This window comes from Oenanthe melanoleuca, chromosome 1, assembly GCF_029582105.1.
Source record: "Oenanthe melanoleuca isolate GR-GAL-2019-014 chromosome 1, OMel1.0, whole genome shotgun sequence".
Taxonomy (NCBI): domain Eukaryota; kingdom Metazoa; phylum Chordata; class Aves; order Passeriformes; family Muscicapidae; genus Oenanthe; species Oenanthe melanoleuca.
In genome coordinates, this window is record NC_079333.1 from 13,212,452 (window position 1) to 13,233,863 (window position 21,412).

General features: G+C 36.7%; 1 protein-coding gene across 1 annotated transcript in view; it reads left to right on the plus strand.

Moving 5' to 3' along the window:
- NCAM2 (neural cell adhesion molecule 2) overlaps positions 1 to 13,865 on the plus strand; it is a 258,288-nt gene extending 244,423 nt beyond the window's left edge. The window contains exons 16-18 of the mRNA XM_056500737.1: positions 235 to 439; positions 2,763 to 2,882; positions 7,544 to 13,865. Coding sequence (XP_056356712.1) covers positions 235 to 439; positions 2,763 to 2,882; positions 7,544 to 7,655 — 437 coding nt within the window. The 3' untranslated portion in view covers positions 7,656 to 13,865. The remainder of the gene's footprint in view (positions 1 to 234; positions 440 to 2,762; positions 2,883 to 7,543) is intronic.
- The last annotated feature ends 7,547 nt before the right edge of the window (positions 13,866 to 21,412 follow it).

Genomic DNA, 21,412 nt, shown 5'->3' on the forward strand with positions numbered 1-21,412 from the left:
GCCATTTATTTTCTGTGAACTTACTGGAATTTTGGCAATGGGAAAATATGCAGAAGAAATGTTTTTTTGTGATTTTAGTCAGGTACTATATTTGCTTAATCTTCAGGACTGTTTATTTCCAATAATTTCTGAATGGTTCATTCCTAAACATTCTTTACTCTCCTGACCAACAGCTTAGAAAATTCTATTTTAGGATTAATGTTATTAATAATTCTTGCTTTTCTTTCCTTGAAGACACTCTTTTTAATGGTCTGGGACTTGGTGCTGTCATTGGCCTGGGAGTGGCAGCCCTTTTGTTAATCCTGGTTGTGACTGATGTTAGCTGCTTCTTTGTACGACAATGTGGATTGCTCATGTGCATCACCAGGAGGATCTGTGGGAAAAAGAGTGGTTCAAGTGGAAAAAGTAAAGAGCTGGAAGAAGGAAAAGCTGCTTACTTGTGAGTACTAATCATGTATGTTGGAAACATCCTTAAAATAAAACGTGGTCTGTACAACTGACATTACCTTTATGGCCATTTTGTGGAGTCGCAAAGGGAATTAAGAAAATGCTTCTACTACTTGGAAAAGTGTTGCTCTGAAGTGTGTAGAGTTGTTTATTGCTTTTGAAAGAAAAGTTGAGACACAAAAAAGGATAAATACTGCAGCTCAGTTTAGGATGACCCCTTTGTCCAGCTTGACACAAAAGAAATCAATTGTAATTCAGTACTAGTTACAGACACAGATTTGGTTCATGAGAAGCAGGTAATGGATCATTCCAACTCCATTTTTCCGAATCCATCTTTGAGCTGCTAACACCCAAAAACTTGCCAGTAAATCCAGGAATGAAGGACATGGTATTATAGAAAATCTGTGAGAGTGTTTTTCTTCTTAGATATAGCACTTGATGGAAAATTTTGATTCTTGTCTGTAGACTTTAGGAATGAAAGGTCTTGTTGATTTTTTTTTTTTTTTTTTTTTTTTTAAGTAGAAGTGCTGAGTTGGATGTGGATTAAATGGTGGTGAGTGTTTGTTCTTCATAGCAACAGTCAATGATTGCTAAACATGAGTGGGAAATAAACAATTCTGATTCTCACAAGTACTTTTCTGTAGTGGCTACTCCATCACTCAAATGTGAATGAACTGATCATTGATGTGAAAATATAGTCTCTTAAATTATTAGAGTGGATAGTGAGATCTCTGGAAAAAACAGTTCAAGTACTGATAACATAAAATAATCACACTTTAGAGACGTGACATTTACTGAGTGTTCCATAGGTAAACTGGAAAGAAGATTACTTATGGTCCTTCATTTTAAACATTTCTCTTTTCTTTACTAGAAAAAAGCATAATTTCCTCATCCTGTTCATCTGGTAGGCAACATACACATGCACTGTAATATTTGTGAGAATGCTGCCTGTGTCTAGTTTAAATAACATTTGCTGGTCCAACTTCTATGTGCCTCTCCCAATAGTCAGGTCTTACAGTTCATTGTCCTTCAGCTCCCTGGATCCCACCCATCCTCAGATGGATGTAGAGCACAGGAGATCTTGCAGCCCCCATATTCATAGCTGAGCAGGTGTCTCCATTGCCAGTAGTGGAGGTGTAAATGTCTTTTTGGGGTTTAATTCTGGCTGTTTGGTTTCAGGCTGTGTCTTTCTTAGGTAACTTGACTTCACATCTTGGTTGGGTTCTTCTTAAAAGAGGTGTCATTTCAGAAACAACTCCACAGAGCAAAACCAGTTGTGAGAGAATTCAAGATTATTTATATCAAATAATGGTTCAAATAGAAGCAGTGACATAAAATAGCGGTTTCCTAATTCTCCATGTCTGACACTGAGAGAAAGACTATCAGTGTTTTTTCCATCATGTGCAGCCAGCCTGCCCAGATCAATAGAATCCAGATGTGAAGCTTCTGGCACTGACTCAGCTGTCCCTTCCTATTGAGCACAGCACTTCAGTTCATGCTTTAGTTTCCCATTCACGGAGTAGCCAGCTACAAATTGGTGTACAGACCCTCCTGAATGGGAAGACCTTAGGGAGATAAAGTTGGAAATGTCACTTGACAACAGTTTATACCTTGCTATCAACATTTTATAACCAAATGCCTTTCCATGCTGTCCCAAAAACAGCTGCCATTGATGCATCATAGTGACAATACTCACTACTCCATCTCCATTATAATTCATTGTCTAAGTAGCACATTATGCATTTACTTACTTGTGAGAGACTAGCAGTTATTCCTAGAATGAGTGAAATATGATGTAGAAACAGTTTTTTCCAGCAGCAAAAGCAGAAAGGCTTAGATTTTTACAACACAAGGGTTCTTTCCATCAATGGCAGCTGGGGTTGTCACAATCTCAGGAGATTAAAGCACATTTTTGTGGTGTATATACTCACATAATGGCCCTTTAATGCTGCCAGAAAAGTTCAAGTATAACTAGGCATCGAGTCCTACCATTATTATACTAGGTTAGGGAAGTTTACATCTATTCCCATGAAGAAGCTGTCACCTTATTATTAGTCATCAACAAAATGCTCTTTTGATATGCTAATTCATAATGTTTACAGAGCTAGGGGAGTAACCATGGATACAGGATGCTTTGAAGACTTCAAGGAATTGGGAACATGCTGTTAAATGTGTCTTGGTGGTGTTAGTCACTGATAATTAGTTCTGCCTTTTCTTTGCCAACTTTTGAGAGAAGGGATCTTAGTAATTCGTTATGTGCAATGTATGTAGTTAATGTGATGATAAGAGACTAAAACTCTTTTAATAATTTTTAGGAAAGATGGATCAAAAGAGCCAATAGTGGAAATGAGAACAGAGGATGAAAGAATTACCAACCATGAAGATGGAAGTCCAGTAAATGAGCCAAATGAGACAACTCCCCTCACAGAACCAGAGTAAGTAGCCTGATGTTCCCTGGAGTTTCACACAAGCCAGACAGTCCAGGACAGACTGGACTTCCCACAATTTGAGGGAGGTGCACATCACCATGAGAGTGGTCTGCCTTGGCAATGCAGTGTGTGAGTGTAGGGTTTGTTTGATTGGTTTGGTTTTTACAACAATCATTCTAAATCATGGTACTTTACTGACACTGGCTGAGCACAGCAGTACAAGGATTTTTGTTGATTGCACCTGATCTTTACCACCTACCCAGCAATTATTAACTACCCTGTGGGAACAATCTCCAAACTCTCATGAATGACCTTAAGTTGAGTCTCACAGAAATCTTCACATAATCCTGAAGATGGGGCATAGGGATATTGTGCTCTAGAAACCCAGCTCCTCACTGGAGTGTCCCCTTCCTGCTTTCATACACTTAACTGAGAACTTCAGTATTTAAGTCCACACAGTGTAATTGGATTAATCGTGCTGAAGGGCAGCCTCTGCTCCATTTTCTCATCCCCCCTTCTAGTCCCTGCAACCTTCTCTCAGTACAGAAACCACAGCAGTTTGCAGCCATGCTCACAGGCTCTGGCTGCCTTCTGAATAATGGGACCAGCCTTGTGCCCAGGGATGAAATTAATGAAGAAACCTCTAAGTTTTCTTTGCTTTGAGCCCAACACTTTCCATGTGCTGGGAAAATCTCCTACCTCATGACATCTTCAAGGCATCAAGGCTATGAAGATGATTATGTAGTAAATACAGAAATTCATCTGCTGATAATTTGATGAAATCATACTCGCTCTTTAAACGGAGAGGGTGTTCTAACAAAACAGTCTTTTTGTTTTAGGAAACTGCAAATAAATTTCTTTTTTTACCATTATGTAAGAGCCAGAACCTTTGATTTAAAAAAAAAAGATTTGCTACCACTGTCATTTTTATTTGTAGTAAATAGAGAGTTAAGTAGCTGCACATTAAGCTGTATAGTTCTTTGAAGAAGCCATGCACAAAGAGTTTGAACTTGTGTTAATGAAATAATTACTTAATCTGTAGAGTGACTACTCATATGTTTGCTCTTCATATTAGAATTTGTAATCAGGGGCACAGTGGAAAGCCCACAGTTATCTAAAGAGTCAGGGGAATGTAAACATTGCACAAGTCCAGCAAGCCTTGGATATGTTAATGGGTAAAGCACCTGGTCCACATTTGTTCCTGATTCAGGACTATTGTTATGCTAGATCTTGCAAATCAGATGTATTTTGCAGGAAACATGATAGGAGGAAAGGTCCAGTTCACTTCTTTCTGCTTATCACAATCATTAGATCAGGTGACAGGAGTGAAACATGCGAAAATTAAAAACAAAAATATTTTATCATCTTAGGGGAGGGGGAAAGAATCGTCCCCATTGTCATGAGGAAAAAGAAAAACCAAAACAAACACCAAAAAAAAGCCCCGAAAAACTAACTCATAGGAACAACTGATAAGGATTTGATTGGCATTATGTCCTTGGAAAAATAGGACTGCTGAAAGATATTAATAATGATGACAGTTTCCTTCTTGGTAGTTTTTTCCCTCATAACCAATGACAAAAGGCTTCAGCAGTCCAAGGCACAGCAGTACAGAAGTCAGCTAAAGATTTGGGACAGTGCCATTTGGGAAACTAAAGATGAAAAGAGAAAGTGCAATCGGGGGCCACTGAAGGGCCACTGGTACCAGAGGAATTTGGGGAGACCTTTGACTCAGACACTGGTCATACCAGTGAAACAGAGAAGCAATATAAAGCAGGAGTGAGATGCACAAAGGGCAGATGCAGTAGAGTAGAAGTCAGTCTCTCAGTAGGAATAAAACAAAAATACATTGCCAATAACACCCTGAAAGACACATGCTGGGCAGGGCGAGGATTGCCAGCAGTGATCTTGGAGGAGAGAGCTTAGTTTGCAGGAAAGAAAACTTCAAGGACATTTCAGACAGCCAGTGAAACAAGGTAGGATTCATTATTAGACTAATTCTGGCTGTCTTAAAGGTATACAAGATAAGCCTTGAGGTTAAATTAGATGAAATATTTTTATTAATTGAATTATGTTGAATAATAGCAAATTGCATTCAGAACTTCAAATGCAATTTAAGAAGTTGTGGGAACTAATTAGTAAAGAGATTACTTCCTCTTGCAACAATATTCTTTATTATATTGCTCAGTATATTATTTGGCAAACTGTTTTTTACCTTATCTGAGATGATCCTTGTTAAAGCTGTATTTGGAATCCATGGGTGACAGATTAGCTCAAAGCACTTTGCCTGTAAGTCAACGAGTTTTAATCATGCTGGCAGGAAATAGTTTAAGCTCTGCATTTCATATCACAGTTTTGTAATATGATTAAAATACCACCTGCAGTGTGGTACAACAATTATATTCTGACAGTTTCTAGCACTGGTTGAGTTTTTCTTAGTATTGATGCAGTTGGGTGAATTTCAGTACCAAAATGGCTAGGAGTCATTTTTCTATAAAATAAAAAAGTAACATTTTAGTTAAAGTTTTTTTATGGGTATCAGCAGACTGTTGATGTTAGGCCACATACAGTGCTAGAGGAAATCAATATTATTAATGATTTATAGCAACCATCTGATTAAAGTGAAATAACTTTTTGTTGTGTGTTTGTTGGATTATTCAAAAACCATTTTTATTATAAAATGAATAAACGCTTGAAAGGATTAGTCTGTCCAGCTGAAAGATATAAAATTCTTTCTAAAAGGTGTAGCTAAGAAAAATTTGGTGTAGAAAAATTGGTATAATTAGAACACTTAAACTTGAATTAGTTAATTGAAAGTGGAAAATTATTGAATTTACTAATAGAGATTAAATATATATTTAAAGCAAGTGGAAAAAAAAAAAAAAAGACAAAATAATAAAAATGTTGCCATAGGGAAAAAGAACAATGTCTGCTGATAACTGGACTCAAGAATGGGGCATGAACTTTGTGATGAGGACAGTTTTGATGAGTTATTTTTTTGTGTAGCTTTCATTGAGTAGTTCTCTGCTTGCATGTAAAGCAAGGCTAATTTTATCTCATTGTTTGTGTGAACATGGATTTCAATAATGTCTGGTATCCTTCAATAGGGTTCTAGCAAATCTTCCTATTTCAAATATTTTGTAACATGGACTTAATGCACTTAGACCAATTTCTTTAAATTTCCACACAGTATACTCTGTCAATTCCCCAGTTTAACTTTGACTAAATATTTACTTCTTTCCAGCACCATCTATAGAAATCATTCTGCTCTTCTTAAAACTACATTGAATTAGGTTTTGGGCTTTTTTAGTACTTTGGTGCTTTGTCTAATCAGATCTTTGGCACACATGCCTGCTTACCAAAAATGCCTGTCATGAGCTGCTCCTCCTCTGCCCCAGTGTTTTACCTTCTGTTAAAATAGGTTCATGTTGATTCTGTTGCTTCCATTCTTTCAGGCATCTTGCTGTGGGCTGAAATCTGTTTCCTTTGGGTGTGCCATGAGAAACAGACAATTAGTAGATACCTCTCTCTGTGCTCAGAGCCAGACATCTGATGATATATCCCATGTGTTTTGCTGTAGTAGAACAAGTTAATCTTTGATTTCTCTCATATACATGTTGTGCTCATTGTTTAACCTCTGGATAAACAGCATCTTTCTTAGTTCATTTCAGACAACTTAAATCTCATATGACTGGGAATTCAGGTATTGTTTTGTTTTATTTGCAGTTATTAAACACTGTCTTGTAATAAAACATTCCTAAGAGATTCCTCAGACAGGTTTTGAACAGTGTATTGCTCTTTGGGACATCAAAGCAATCAAAGCAGAAATTTACTGAAACATTTAACAGTTATTATGAATAAAAAAGTCATATATTCCCTAGTTAAAAACCAGAAAGCAAACCCAAACTGGAATCTCGATTAAGAACTATCATGCCCAGGAGACATTATTACAGGAACATCTCAGTAAACCATGCATCTTTTTGACAGCTATATTTTTCAACAGCTAATTACTGGCAGAAGGGAATCAATGATTTTCAAGACCTTTTTCAATGAGATCACATTCAAGAGGGTGGGGACTTTTTTTTGCTCAATCTTCAGAATTTTTCTAAGTCTTAAAAGAGTGTAAGCTATTAATGAAGCTATATTGTGTGATCCATGAAAATTAAGCAGTAGAACTTTCTAAATAATAACTTCCATTATCTCCTTGCACTATAAGAATTTCTTTACTTATACCTTAGCAAAATCTCCAATAGTGGCTGTGTTATTTTGTATACAATTGAATTTACATGTAGAAAAGACATTTAAAAAGAGTTTAACTGAGATTTAAAAGTGACTGTGTTTCACATTATCCTAGTCATCACATACCTCTGTACTGTCTGCAGTCAAGTAATTTGATTTTTTTTTCTTTTGTCTTATTGAAGAACTGCATTTTGAACAGCACCAATATTCTTATAATGTGATTTTTATGGCTTTACACAAATGGAAAGAGTTAATATGAATCACTTTAAAAGCAAAGAACCTCAGTGTTCATAATAAAATAGCTATGCATTATTTAAAAAAAACCTATTGTTCAACACTATGACCTATATAGACAATACATATGTTATAGACTTAAATTACAGATTGTTTTGTTTTTGTGTTACCATGATTCCTCTTTTTTTTTCTGATAGGAAGCTGCCACTAAAGGAGGAAAATGGCAAAGAAGCTTTAAATCCAGAAACCATAGAAATCAAAGTTGCTAATGACATCATCCAGTCAAAAGAAGATGATAGCAAAGCATAATAAGATAAACTACAGCTGTCTGGATAATGCATTTGGATTGAAGTAATCCTGTGACCAAAACTTTACAGCTGACCTTAATTTCTTGGGAAACTTAAGCTTGGAATAGTTAGTACATGTGTACATACAATGAAACAGCTCCTGTCTACAGTTCTTTTCTATATCTTTTTTTGTTGTTAATGGTTTTTGTATGTAGTTTTGCTGACACCAAGTCCATGCTATAAATTTGAAAAATCTGCAGAATAAGATCTATAATTTATTATATGAAAAGTGTGTCTATTTAGAAGAGAAATTCTAAAGCACCCCTGACTACAAACAGCACATCAGGCCTCTCCAGATCTTACCATGCAAGCTACATACATGAAATGCCATATGCTGATGTATTTATTTCCATTTATAACAAAAAGAAAATTTAGGTTGCCTTTAAAAAAATCCCAAACAGCTAAACCAGTCTTGGTATAATGTTCAAGATCTTAGCTCTGGCTGGCACTCAGTAGTCATTCCAGCTGTGATTATCACTTGAAGCATTAAAAAACCCACAAACTCTTCAACACAGAGCCAGGTCCCACTGCAGTTTCTTCTGGGTTCTTCAATTAAAAAACAAAAAACAAAACAAAATAAAACAAAACAAACAAACAAAAAACCTGGTATTCACAATATACCAACTCAAATAAAATTGACAAAATATTTCACAACAATCTATTGGCCTCATCCTAATGATATGAGAGTGATTCTGAAAGGCTCTAGGATTTTCAATGCTTCAGGTTTTCTGTATGAAAGTTTTGAGAGTTACATGTGAACTAAAATGCAGCCAAGGTGTGAAAAGAAATCTGGTTTTTAATCATAATTTTCACTTTAAATGAAAACTTGCAATATTTGTTCCAACATATTTTTACATACAGAGTATTCATTTTTGTCTTAGTTCAAACCCTTTAGCTAAGGGATAAAACTGTGGTTTAGTGAAGTAAATACATTTTCTCCCCAAATCAATATATAAAATATCAAACTTGGCCTTTTTTGAAGCAGGACTTTTTCCTTTGTGATTTCATATCCTTTGTCTTAACAAGTACTATTTAAGAACAGATGGAAAATGTGGGTTTTTTTAAGCAGTTAGGAATAATTTTTAATTATTAACTAATGCAATCTTATATTCAGCCAAATACTTTTTTTTTCCTTATCAAACTTTCTTTAAGATATTCCTTTTTATCATTCTGGTCATATTCCCCCACAGGAAATTTGACAGATTTATTTCATCTGAAATTCATTCATATGAATGAATCATTGATTTAATTTATTGTTCCACTAACTGGAGCAATATTGTTTGTTTCCATTCAGCATAGTGCATCCACACTAACAAACTCTTCAAAAGCCTTGCTTTGAAAAAAGTAGATAAACCATAGAAAACTCTACTGGAAAATTTTACTTGTTGGGAGTAACTGGTAGAGCAAGTTGTGAATTTTCCACATCTAAGTCATGCCTGAAGTTTAAATGTACTTTTACTCATCAAATTATGTTTTATCCATGCTATATCTGAATTTTGATCGTATTTAAATCTTTGTACTTTTGGACTTTTGTGCAGTAAAACTGAAAGTGAAATGTGAAAGGATCTCCTTAAATTTGAAGAAAATGTCTTAATAATTTTCTTGTTAATCTAAGTTTAAGTGCATTTGAAAGAGCTGAGGAGAATATGTTTATATTTAATTCTTAGATCTTTCTTATTTTTAAAAAGCAAGTTATTTTATGAGTTTTTTTACAACTTTTCCTCACTCTGGGAAATACCTAAAATGAACCAAGGAGTTGAGGACAGAGACATACTTCTGGTCTGGCTAGGACAGAGGGCCAAATCCCCACAAAAATCAGTACCAAAGTGGAGAAAATGGATAAGAGGGGATGGTGATATAGGATGAAAGTCATGGAAGATAATAATTGAAAACTGCTGTAAAGAAGTTTCTCTAAATGCTGAGACACTAATTCTGGGTGAAGGGAAGATGGAGATATTCCCTTATGAACTCTCAGTGTTGCTCCCATATGCTCAGCAGGCAGTACTACTAAATAGCTGCTTGTCTATCAGATTTCTGATAATTTCTAATCAGATTTCCTGACTCTTTGTAAGCACACAGCAAGCAGGCCTGCTCCTAACCATAATGAGGAGAACAGTTGTCTCATTTATCTATATGGATATATATTCTTTCCAGAAAGCATGTACTTGCAGCTGAGCTTTCTTCTTCTATCAAAATATAAAGAAGGGACCTGGACAACCCCAGCAGCTGAGAATAATCTTGTTGGTGTGGTTTGAACATCCTCTCACACAATATTTTGACTGGGATGAGGATGAAGATGGTAGACAATTTCCTCTTCTACCTGCTGTGACAATTTTGGATGGTGCAGTTCAATCTTCCCTAGGCAAATGGTGTTTTTTCTGAAGCCAGCCTGATTATATCCACAAGAAGGTGCCAATGTAGCAGAACTAACAGTGTCTAGGCTCAACTGCAGATGCTTTTCAAATTTTAGTACTTCTTTGCTGAACTTACAGAAAAAAAAAAATCATATCCTAACAGTTCTATATTGGTGGGTGTTTTCCTTTTTTTTTTTTTTTCCCTGACATGGCTTCTAATTACAAGGGATTAGAAGATTTAAGAGGTCTTGTCAGCACATTTATTACTAATATGCCTGTGCTACTCTTTACAAGCAAAATATATTACAGTGTTATTTCAATATTGGAAGCAAAAGCATTTCCCACTATACTGGATTACAAATCAAAAGCTGTTTCCAAGAGTATTTAGTTTCTTCTTGCTGTTATGTCTCTTGGCAGTTGAGCTGTGTGAGGGCTGAGAATAAAACTGCTCTAAATTTCTGATGGACTGTCCAAGCTCACCTTTTTTGGTCTGTGGATTAATAGGTTATCTCTTGTGCTTGAGCTCTGTGCTGCGCAGGAGAAAACCAAACTCTCACTATGAAAAAATGCTGAAAAAATACTTCAAAACAGTTCCAAATATTTCCAAATGAGAGACAGCGCATAGTAATTTGTAAGATATATGTAGAACTGGAATAACAACATTTGTTTATTTTCTTTTCCTATTCTAGATTAAAAAAAGAAAAAAAAAGCAAAAACAAAACAAACAAAAAGAGGTATCTGTATAAATGTCACTTTTACTGTCTAAAAGTAATTTTAAGTGTTAGTATGAAATGTCAGAAGAGTTGACAAAATATAACTATTTGTAAAAGTAATCTGAATTGTTACACTAACATACTCCAGGGACCAAGGTGGGAGGGAACCATTGAAATTAGTACTGAACAAAATGTGGCAGTGACAATCTCTTTTCAAAAAAAAAAAAGGAGTAAAAGTAAAATTGCTTAAAGCTCCTTGCTGTTTTTTTTTTAGTAGACTGAGTTCTAATTTACAATAATAACGAAGTTTTAATTAATATTTTACAATTTAGTAATCAAACGTACCCTGGAGAGGTTTTTTTTCTGGTTTTGTTTGTTTATTTGCCTTTTTTGACTTCTAAGATTTTTTTGTGGTTGCAGAAATATTTACTATTCTGGTGATGCTAATGCCTAATGTGACAAAGATTAATTTATTCAGGCCTCAGTCTTGCAAGAAATTTTGTGTGGTTGACCCCACCCCTTACATGGCACCACAGTGTCATTAGTGGGGTGGGTGTGAGTGGGAAGATGGATTTACTTTCACAAGAGAACTTGCAGGATTGGGGCTACTTTCTATTTCTTCATAGATATCTTCAACATAGTTACACCATGGCCATCATCTACAAAGGCTGTTTGACATCAGTCCCTGGTGCAGTAAATTCCAGCTGCTGTCTCCAGCCTCTGCATCGATGTTCATCCCAAAAAACGTGGCTTTCTTTTTATGATGGTAATTAGTTTGATTATTTATTTCAGTGCCAATCATCAAACTGTAGTATAATCATCACACCATTTTTTCTGTTTCGTAGTCCAGATAATGGAAATGTATTTGTGCCTTTTGATAGCATGCCACTCTGCTTTATTAAAGAAAAATCTTCAACAATTTGTCTACAAAGCCTGTTTAAAATAATTGAAAGCTTTACTGTCACATACTTTTCTGCTCAAATATTAATCTAAATTAAACTGAAGGTATTATTTTCAAGTCACATAAATATTTGAAACACAGAATTTGCAAAAATCTATTGAGATCATGATTCCAGTAAGGGTCAGGATGGGTGTCTTACTGCTGAAAAGTTTCAAGTAGATGGAGAACGTGATGAATGTATAGGGGTGCTTTGACCAATTTCTCAAGTTGAAGGTCAGATAGAAAGTCTCCTTAGTTCTATTTAAGTGCTTAGACCTAAAACATTAAAATCTTTCCTCAAATCTGAGAGGAGCATCTTCCCACCATTTTACCTCTGGAGTAAAACTGGAGAGAATGTTCATTTCACAGTTGTTTGCAGCCTCACCATTGCTGTGTAAGCTGTTGTAGGAAGGAACATCTTTGTAGAATAGTTGTGTCTGTTGGATGATATTCACTCCTGATAAAGGACCTCCAAAATACCATTTACTGAGAAAGTTCAAGACCTCTTTGAGCTATGGAGGGGTGCTAAGAGTGCTGCACAAAGAGTCCCAGTAGAATTCTGGCCTCTGTCCAGGCCTCCAGGGGTTAAGACACAAACTGATTCCAGCAGGACCTGGATTTCATTCATCCACCTCAGCGAGGCTCTGCCTGTCCTCAGCTGATCAAATTCCCTCTGTGAATCAGATTTCCAGCTGTAAGTGGAACTCAAACCTCCTGCCAAGCTCCTACTGACAATTTGCACAGAGGAGGTTTTTTCCATCAGGAGTGTCAGTGATCAGGAAATGGTGGTAGAATATCCAATGACAGTTTTATCCCATACATTGCTGTATGTGCAGAAATAAAACATCTCTTTAAATAACTCATTGTGATTGCAATACTTCTTTAGGTGAAGATAAAAACATTCTAAGTAAATAGTGCTCCATATGAAATCTCTTTGGTTAGCTTCAGATAATCTTTCTGATAGTTGAAAAGCTACCATGGTTAAATAAATCTTTTTTAAAAACTCCTCACCCCTTTTTCAGATTTTTTCATATGAGTTCCTGTAGTACCCTGTCCACTTGACAGCAGTTCTGTAAGTTTTGAGTGATCTTCAGTATTTCCACTGCACATGTAAATGTGTTCTTATATCAATTTACTTGGACCTGAGCCAAAATATGCCTTAAAAATTTGGCTTTGGATCAGGTTCTGAGAATTCTCAGTTTACAGGTCTGTCTTTTCTCTTAAGAGGCATTGAGAGCCTCATAATGTTTGACTTTCAAACTTGAATATTGGCCATTTTTAGCCCAGAGAAATGAAATAAGTATTTATTGCCAAATTTGTATTGGCAGCTCTTAAGTCACAGGTGAGATGGGGAGTGGGTGAGGTGAGCAGATGCAGTGCCAACAGCTCAGGAAAGCAGCTGCCAGGGAGAGCAGGTGCCAAAAGTGAGCCAGGAGAGGGCTGGGAGCATCCCCCCTCAGCACTGACAAGGGAAATGGGGAGCAGCTGAGGCAAGGGAGGCTGATGGAGGGCACTGCCAAAAGGCAGGGTGATGAGAGCTCAGAAAACCAGAGGAGAGGGGACATTAACCCTGCCACATCCTTTAGCTCTCCCAGGTAATCAGGCTACGGTTTTTCAGATGTAAAATGCAGGGTTGGAGGAAGGCAAGACAAACCCTCAGAGTCTCTGTGAGAGATCAGTGACAAATATATAAAGGAGTCAGATTCCCCCAGAAGATAATTTTATTGCTCATGGTGTAGAGCTCTCACTAAGAATTTTGATCTACTTAGACAAGGTTTTAAAAGGAGAAAAAAAACAAAAAGCTTTCCTGCTGCAATGAGCACTCGGTACATCTTTGTATGCTGTGTACAGTATGAGCTAAAGCATACCATATCTTGTTTTTGTTATTCCACAGGTTGTCAACAGCCCACTTGCGATATCTGCCACCTGAATTATGTATTAATAAGTTAGCTACCACTGGAGCTAGTTTGTTTATTGTTTCAGAATCTTATGTCCCTATGAAATGCTGTGTGTATATATATATATCTCTATACTGTAAAAAGAAGTAATATCGCAGATGCTGGTTTTGTATTTATGAAAGACATTGAAAGTATGGCTTAAAGTATATCAATTATTTGTCACTCTTCACCATTTGTATATTAATAGTAAAGATACTTTTACTTTAATGAAGTGTTGTAGTTACTTTTCTTTTTGCTAAGTGTCTTTGTCAAGATGTCTGATTCATTAGAAGTCTCATTTCCAAAAATAAACATATCCCTTATTTTACCCATGTTATAGAAGTACTGAATAATGCTCACAGAGACCTGCAATTTATTATTCTCTTTTCTGTCAAAATACATCTATTGTTAGCATCTTGAGTCTCCAGCTGAGCCTGAGGCCCATCATGACATCACCAATAGATAATGGACTGATGGATAATACTTTTTTTTCCCAAACAATGCAGGTGTGACATTTTAGAGGTATTTGGTTTATGCCAGAGAAAAATATTTTAGCAACAGAAGCCACCTTATTTTGCCAGACCTAGAACATTCCAAAAGTTTTGTAACTGTGTCAGTACCACCAGGAGCTGGTGAAAACAAATCATGCATAATCTTCAATGAAATGGGCTTTTACTGCAGTGCTGGGTTTTATTCCGCTAAGATGGCAAATGGGCAAAGCAAAGCACAGCCCAGAGAATATAGCTCAGCCACTTCCCTGAAATGGCAGAGGGATGTCTGTGGCATGCATTTTACCACCAATAAAATTCAGTAAACCCAGATTGTACATTCATGCCTAAGAATCTTTTTTCTGAGTGTATTCTGAGCTCCAAAAAATCATACCAACCTGAGAATAGAGAGGTAGCATAGTAGAAATATATTATTTCACCCAACAAAGTCTTCACAGCTGCATCTTCTTCCTTCCACAGATCCTTGAGCTCTGCCACTGCAGATGTCTTAGGCATGTGCTTCCCTAAGTGTCAGTGACAGCATTGGCAATTAGCAAAAATGTCTGTTTCTATTAAAAAATGAACATGAGGGAACTGCTTCAGTGTCATCCCAACATCAGCTTGTCACTGAAAGCTTTTCATATAATCATGTCAAACCCCAGGCATTCTCAAATGATGAACAAATTTAGTTCAGATCTCTTGAGAGCCAATCAGTTCAGTGCACTGGCCACAAGAGAGATTGTCCCTTTACTTTACAGGTGAGTATTAATAAAATTATTGCAAATTGCTGCTAACAAAAAGGTAATGTATGACATGTTCAGAAATGGATTCAACTTTTTAAAATTTAACCTTGTCAAAATACATCATGCTCTCACGTATTTCAGACATGCTACTCAAAATACAAGATAAAAATTATAGTTGGGTACCTTGAAAATGACAATTTGTTTATCTGTCATTCCTGTATTAGACACAGCTAGCACTGCACAAAGAAAACCCAAACAAAACAAAAAAAAGTGTCACACTTTGATTCTTGGCAAAAGATGACTAACTCTCTCATTTGAACCTTAGCAGATCCTGAAAAACAAGCTGTATTTGTAAGCTCATTCCCATGTGGAAAATGCTTATTTTTGGGGATATGGTTAAACTTCTTTGTTGATTTATTCAACACTTTTGAGGAAAACCCAGACTTCTAAACTGAGCATAGTGTCAGACATTAATTTCTGTAAAAATCCTTTAGTAACAAAAGGAACAAAACTGTCTTTGATTAAACAAAGCACTGAAACCCATTCACACTCAGTGCCAGTATAAAGCAATGTCAGTGGTGCTGCTGGGAAAGCAGAATGAATCACATCTGGCAGGAGAGGGATCAGGTCAGGCACAAATTTGTAGAATTCTTTCAGGTAATCTGGTAATAAAGCGAACAAAATGTTTTGAATTAAAAAGAAAACCTTTTTCTACTAAGTAAATGCTAACTTTTAGGACTAAACTGAAGAGTGAGGAATTATATCTTATTATTTTAAAATTTGAAAAAGCTTTTCATTCTCATGGACCACAACATGATGAATTTTATTTTGACACATTTTTGTCATGGTTCATGGAAATAGCACTTCATCATTAACTTCTATCTGAAGGCCAAAATAATCTTTAATCATGAGGAATATACATTTTTTGTATATGCCATACATTTTCCAATGTCATCAGAAATAAACATCAGGATTTTTTACAATAATTGTTTTCAAATTTATTTATGAATTACAGATATCTTTAAGAAAAAAACTAATTGGAAGAAAGTAGTGACACTGGCACATAGTGTACTGCAAATTTAATTGGCAAGGCACTTACACTGAAATTCAAACTACTCTGTGATAAGTAGCACAGAATAAAAGTGGTGAAGTATTTTAGAGGTTTCCTATGCAAACCTTGTAATTATAGACAAGTTTTGTAATGAGGCCATTCCCTGATGGGATGTAAGTGCCAATTGTTGCACTGAAGTACTAGTTTTGCCCTTCTTGGAATTCATGATATGACCATCTGCAGCATTTTCTTCTATCCTTCATTCTGTAAAGTATATACTTAGTAGAAAATGAAATCTTTTGAAAAATTAAAGGCAATCACTCTGCAAAATATGATTTTTTTGTTTGTTTGTTTGTTTGTTTTGTTTGCATAAAGGAAAACAGACAAAAAACACTTGTATAATATGGTGATATATCACTCAGATATTATTATCACTGCCATGCACATGGTCACTTGTGTTCTTCAAGTCAACATAAATTCCCAAATGTGAAGCATCCTACTGCTAGCTGAAAGATCTTACTCTGCAGCATCAATATTTTTTATTTCTGTTATGCTGAAGGATGGGGACCTAAACATGCACCAAAGAGTGCTGGATTGTTTTCTGAGAGTTTGATTCCAACATCAGACTGGGAATTCTGAAGATACCACTCTCTATTTTCTGGGTATGGGAATGAGAAGGAATCAATTACTGATGGATTTGCTGTTAATTCCACTGACTAAAAATATCCATAAAGCCCATGGAGCAACCAGAAGCTAGTATTAGATTTCTCTGATGTTAAAATTTCAGTGTTGTGGTGCCATGATGTCTGGCAAGCCCCTTGGCACTGGGGTGTTGGAGGACCCATCTGGGAGGCTTTGGCAGGCAGGGTCTGTCCCACCATCCTTATCCCAGGAACAAGACAGCCAGGAAAAGAGGGAGGAGTAGGTGGAGCAGCCTCAGCCCCACTGATCTCCTAGGACTGATGCAGGGCTAAAATCCAGCCTTGTGTGTGAGTGCAGCAGGGGTTGAGGTTAATTTGACTTTTGGGTTGTGGACAAGGAAGGAACACCTTGAGGCTCAGTCACGGTTCTTAGAGCCTGGAGGGTTAGAGAAATACTTCATTAAGAACTTATTCTGCTCTCAGATGGGGTTAAATGTTGAGAAGGAAAGAAGCAAAGAAAGGGTTTTGGAGTTAGGAATTGGGTAGGTGCCCATTGCCAACATGTTAAAGCAATGAGACATTGATTATTCAGTGTTTCAGGTTACACGTGATTCTCAGCTGAGGAAAATACAGTGCTACAAGTAGACTGATCATATTCTTTGTAGATTTGTTTTATTTTGTACGAGATTTTGGGAGATAAGGTCCTTGTAGTTTGTAATTTGTCTTAGGTGGGAGAGTGATGAGAAAGACTGTAGCACTAAATTAGGGGTCAGAGGGTCTGATTCCCATTTTGGCTGAGAATTTCTTGGATTGAGCAAATCAATTGACAGGAAAGTGTAATGTTTCTTTTCCTCTCTTTGGCTATTTTGTGCTAAAGATTTATGGACCCATTTATCCTACTGATTTCAGTGGGACCACTCTCAGTAAATATAAGAACAAGCATAAACTGTTTGCCAGATTTACACCTTAGATTAAAAGTGGGTTTTGCTGTGCTTTGTGAGAAATTCTTTTCCTGCTGCTTCATGGAGTGTGAGTGTGTTTGTGTTTGATCATATTGGAGCACTCAGCTCTTGCAGTACATGTGTTACTGAGCACACATTTAACAGCTGACTTGGTACCACTATCTGAGCACAAGAGCAATAGCCAAATCCTGAGAAGAGGATATGCCTTCTGTGAGATATCTAAGTGGCAAGCTAGACAAATTAGAGCTATTATCAATAATGGTGACATTGTTAACTCCACCCCAAAGAGTTATGAATTCTTTATCAAATTATGAGAAACTGAATGGCTGTGCTTAGCCTCCCAAACCTCTTCTGTATCATCATGTTACACTGCCTGTTGGGACATATTCCTCTGAAGCAGAAACTTCTGTGTAAAAGGGCAGCTATGAATTATTGTTCAGAGAATAGAGACAGTATCTTCCTGTACCACATCAACAAAATTTCCCCAGAAGTTCTTGAGCAGCTTAACAGGCAACAAAAGAAATGTGAACTTATCCTAGCTAAACTATTTTAAAATTCTTTGATATGTGTAACAATATAATTAACATTTTCTAGGAGCTTTTTTCTGTACTAGGCCTTTTGAGGGCAGCACTACAGCTCTCAAGGGGTTAAACAAATGCAAGTGTGGTGTGACAATTTTGCAGCTGGCTGGTGCATGAAACTTTGCTCTTTCCCAGAGGTAAGTACATATGTTCAGGTGTTGTTACACCTCCAGCATTCTGACCTGCATAACATCACCCATTCCTATGGTGCTGAGCACAAACCCAAACATTTTATTTTTTTCTGCTAAGAATACATTGCTTTTCTCTCTGGCTCTATTTCACTATTTTTTTTCTGAAAACTGCAAAGCAGCTAGGTGTGCTGCAAAGCCCTTCTGAGGTGGAATTTTTGCTTAGTGGATCTTTTTTTTAATGGATTTTTTTAGGGTAGCCTTATGGATGGATGAAGCTCAATGTACTAAATTGAACATTTATTCTATATAAAATTTTTTCTGTCAAGCTTGAATAAAAAAATACAAACATGAGAAGTATACTGTGTTTTCCTTGTTCACTTCTCTGTGCACAGATCTTTTCTCTGGACCGCTTACATTTGTCTCAAAATACTCCTTACTACAATAAAAAATCAGGAATCTAATATAAATGGCTAATTTGGGAACCTTTGAATTTTGTATGCTTCCTTTTGTTAAATCTCACTCATATTACTTCAGATTAGTTGCGACCAGGCTGGGATTTTATAGAAGCAAAAGGGACTGCCTTCCTGTAGACAAAAAATTGCATTTTTGTCCGTTGTATTTATTAATACTAGATACTCTAAAAATTATTTCCAACTCATGTTAAAATTGATTTCTGTCCTGTTTTTATCCTTATAGGAAAATTGATCACTGTTTATTTGCCTTTTACAAATAGTCTGTTAACAAGAGCTTGTCAATCTCTTGTCTGGGTGCTAGCATAACCATAAATGTGTTCAAACCTAGAAATTTTCCATGACAGCTGCAGTTTCTTCTCTTTACTCCCTTTGAGCCACAAACTGCCATCACACCATGCTGCATTTCAACATGCAAGGATCAATACTTGACTTTAAAAGAAATTTCAGCTTGTAAAGATATACCATATGTCTGAATTTCTTTAGTTACTTTTGTTAGGTTCAAATTATGGTAGCACTATAATTTAAGGTTTCATTTGATCTGAGTTGGGATGGATTGAGATGATTTACACACAGCCTCTACACACAGCTTCTCTTCCTGATCTTTATGCTCCACTACATTGTTACTCAGTATGAAGAGGTAGCATTTTCTCAAAGCAAAGGTTTACAGCTTTTTAGGTACAGGCAGGTCGATATGGATTATTTTCTTTGCTTTTTTTCTTAGCAGTTTAATTTCTTCAGTGAGATAAATATGTACCTGTATCTGAGTCAAGATTGATTCATCACTTGCTGCAAAATATATCAGAAATAAACATCACAATTGCTTCCTTTTCATCACAATATTATACCAGCTTGACATCTTTTGCCAGAAAACATCCTGAGACTATCCAGAACTGCCAAAACATCTGAGATAATACACATTAAATTATAGTATTATAAAGATGAACCATCTGTGCTAAGGTTTTCAGTGTTGCATGGGAATGAAAATAGGAATATGACAAATCCCAGATAGGTTGTTATAAGACCTAACATGATATAAATAAATTAAGTCAGTCCCTGGTATGGTTAAATGGCCATCACTAATTTTTACCACCTGCAATTAAACCCAAAATTAGAAAGACTGTGTCAGACATGTTGTGGAGTCCACTGAGAGCAAAAGGAAGCAAATTGACTCCACTGGAAATTTTATCAAAGCTTTGCTTTTGTGGTGGAGCCCACCTCAATCTAGAAGTAGGCTTTTTGTTATGCTTTACAGGAATAGAAAGGATAATGGACATCTTCACTATTAATAATGCAGATTTTCTCTTATCTTCCATTTAACTTCAGTAGACCTGTATTTGTACAGGTCTAACCCATTCCCAAGTACTGCAGCCTGTCTGAGCTTCCTCTTGCTCTTGGAGTAACAAAGCTGGTGCAGAAAATGAGGAGCTGGTACCCCACAGCTGGTGCTTTACATCCATCCATGGCTTATAAATAGGTCTGTCTTTCAGTGCAGCTCTTGCCTAAGACTTCTATCTACACATGCTTTGATCTAGGCCTGCTGTATTTGCTAATCTAAAATTAATTTACTAATATGCAAGAGTTAGCATGCCAATTTAAAGCCATGTGGTTTATTTATATTTTTTTTAACATTCACTAGAAGGATTTTAACCTTTTGTTAAAGATAATTAGCATCCTCTACTTGTGCAGAATCTTGGGGTGCACGGAGAGAGGAGAAGCTGAATAGAGGAAGAAGAAAAGTCTCTACTGCCTAGTTAGTTATTATCTTAATGACATTCCCGGTGGCTTAAGTAGAAATTAATTTTATACAAAATGTTATCCAGATGCAAAAGAATTTATATGCCATGTGTACTGTGTTTATGTAGGAAAATAAAGAAGTAAAAACACGGAGCAGGAAGGGAGAAGGAAAAGCTGGAGAGTGAGCTGCTGGAGAGTCCCATAAGAAGGAAGTTAATTTTAGGTGTCATTTTAGTTCTTTTTTCTTCCAGGTAGATCTTCTGTGATCCAATTTAGTGCTTGTTTACTTGGTGTGTGATTTAATATGTTAATGAAGAGAGGATGATAAGATGCCTCAGCCACTGGATTGATCTTTATTTGCATGGATAAGGGGCTCTAGATTTAGTTGGGAGCAGGATTGTCCATATCCAGCTCTCTCTGAGCTACCAGTTAATCAGAGAAATTCCTTCTCACTCCTTTCCCCAGCACTGCTGCTGCAGGGTCTCTGGGGAGTACCAGGGTGAGCTCCTTGCCTTTGCTCCCATTGCAGGAGATTGTTAATGGCTCCACACATCCTGTGAGCAGGAAAGACCCAGCCTCTGGAAAAGGCTGCTCAGAACAGCAATGCTGAAACTGGCACAGCTCTTTCCAATGTGTTGGGCATTTCAGATGATTGCTCCTCTTAACACTGGGAACATTTAAGGCTGCAGCTCAGCAAAACCAGTGCTCCAGGTGCTTGTTCTGGAGGCAAAGCTTTCCTCCATCCTGATTTGTGATGTCAGCACTTGAAAAGACACGTAGAAGTGCAGGGTAAAGAGGGTTGGTGTGTGCCTGAGCACAGAGCTGCTGCTGTGTGCTGATGTAGTCCTGCCAAAGCCAAACTAGGTCCAGCCAACTGCCTCAAAAGGGTCACACTCTGCAAGTCTTAATAGAGGCTTTCTACTCCTTGCACCCCAAATTTCATACCTAATTTAGTCCTTCTGTTTTTAGCT